The following is a 696-nucleotide window of genomic DNA, read 5'->3' as shown; positions in this document are numbered from 1 at the left end:
AGTAATATTGTGAGAGATTATTACAATGTAAAATATCAGTTTTCTATTTAAATATATGTAAAATACTATTTATTCTTGTCATGCCAAAGCTAAATTTTCACGTCTTTCAAATCTTTACTGTCACTTTGGTTCAGTTTAATGTATCCTTTCCAAATAAAAGTATTAATTTCTTTAAAAAATGTCTTACTGATCCCTAACTTTTGAACATATTTTCAAAATATGCTTTATATAAAAGATATTTTGAAACATTTTTCAATAAATTATAGAGACCAACTCTCCAGAATTCCCCACTCTCTGCTGTATTGTTTAACTTAAAAACGTGACACTGTTGCAGATGCCACGTTTTATTCCTCCCAAAGCTTGTCATTCCTGTAGAGACAGTCCTGGTATGGCACAGATTAACCCCTGCCAGCTTGGGAAGGTCATTCAGATACATGTTTCCAGAAACATGGAGGCCACAGAGCACCTGCTAGTGGTTTGAGCGCAGTGCTATGTCTGATGCGTGCTGTCTGTGTTGTTCAGTGGGAGAATGCTCATTAAGAGGGGGTGGTATGTTTATGTTCCCCACCCCGTGTATTGTCTTTCAGGTATGGCCATTTCTCAGGGATCAACAGGAAGGTGCAGCTGACCTACCTGCCAAATGGGCAGCCCAAAGCATCCAGTGAGGAGGAAGGTATGTGTACAGTAGGCTTGCTG

General features: G+C 38.8%; 1 protein-coding gene across 1 annotated transcript in view; it reads left to right on the top strand.

Annotated features, from left to right (window-relative positions):
- Positions 1 to 673, top strand: part of LOC107577937 (inositol hexakisphosphate and diphosphoinositol-pentakisphosphate kinase 2-like) — a gene marked incomplete at its 3' end in the record, with an annotated part of 3,291 nt that extends 2,618 nt beyond the window's left edge. The window contains exon 5 of the mRNA XM_016263956.1: positions 588 to 673. Within this exon, the coding sequence (XP_016119442.1) occupies positions 588 to 673 (86 nt within the window). The remainder of the gene's footprint in view (positions 1 to 587) is intronic.
- Between the last annotated feature and the right edge of the window lie 23 nt (positions 674 to 696).

This window comes from Sinocyclocheilus grahami, unplaced genomic scaffold, assembly GCF_001515645.1.
Source record: "Sinocyclocheilus grahami isolate Dianchi unplaced genomic scaffold, SAMN03320097.WGS_v1.1 scaffold7889.1, whole genome shotgun sequence".
Classification (NCBI taxonomy): Eukaryota; Metazoa; Chordata; class Actinopteri; order Cypriniformes; family Cyprinidae; genus Sinocyclocheilus; species Sinocyclocheilus grahami.
The sequence above is the reverse complement of the archived record's forward strand: the minus strand, read 5'-3'. Positions and strand labels throughout refer to the sequence as shown.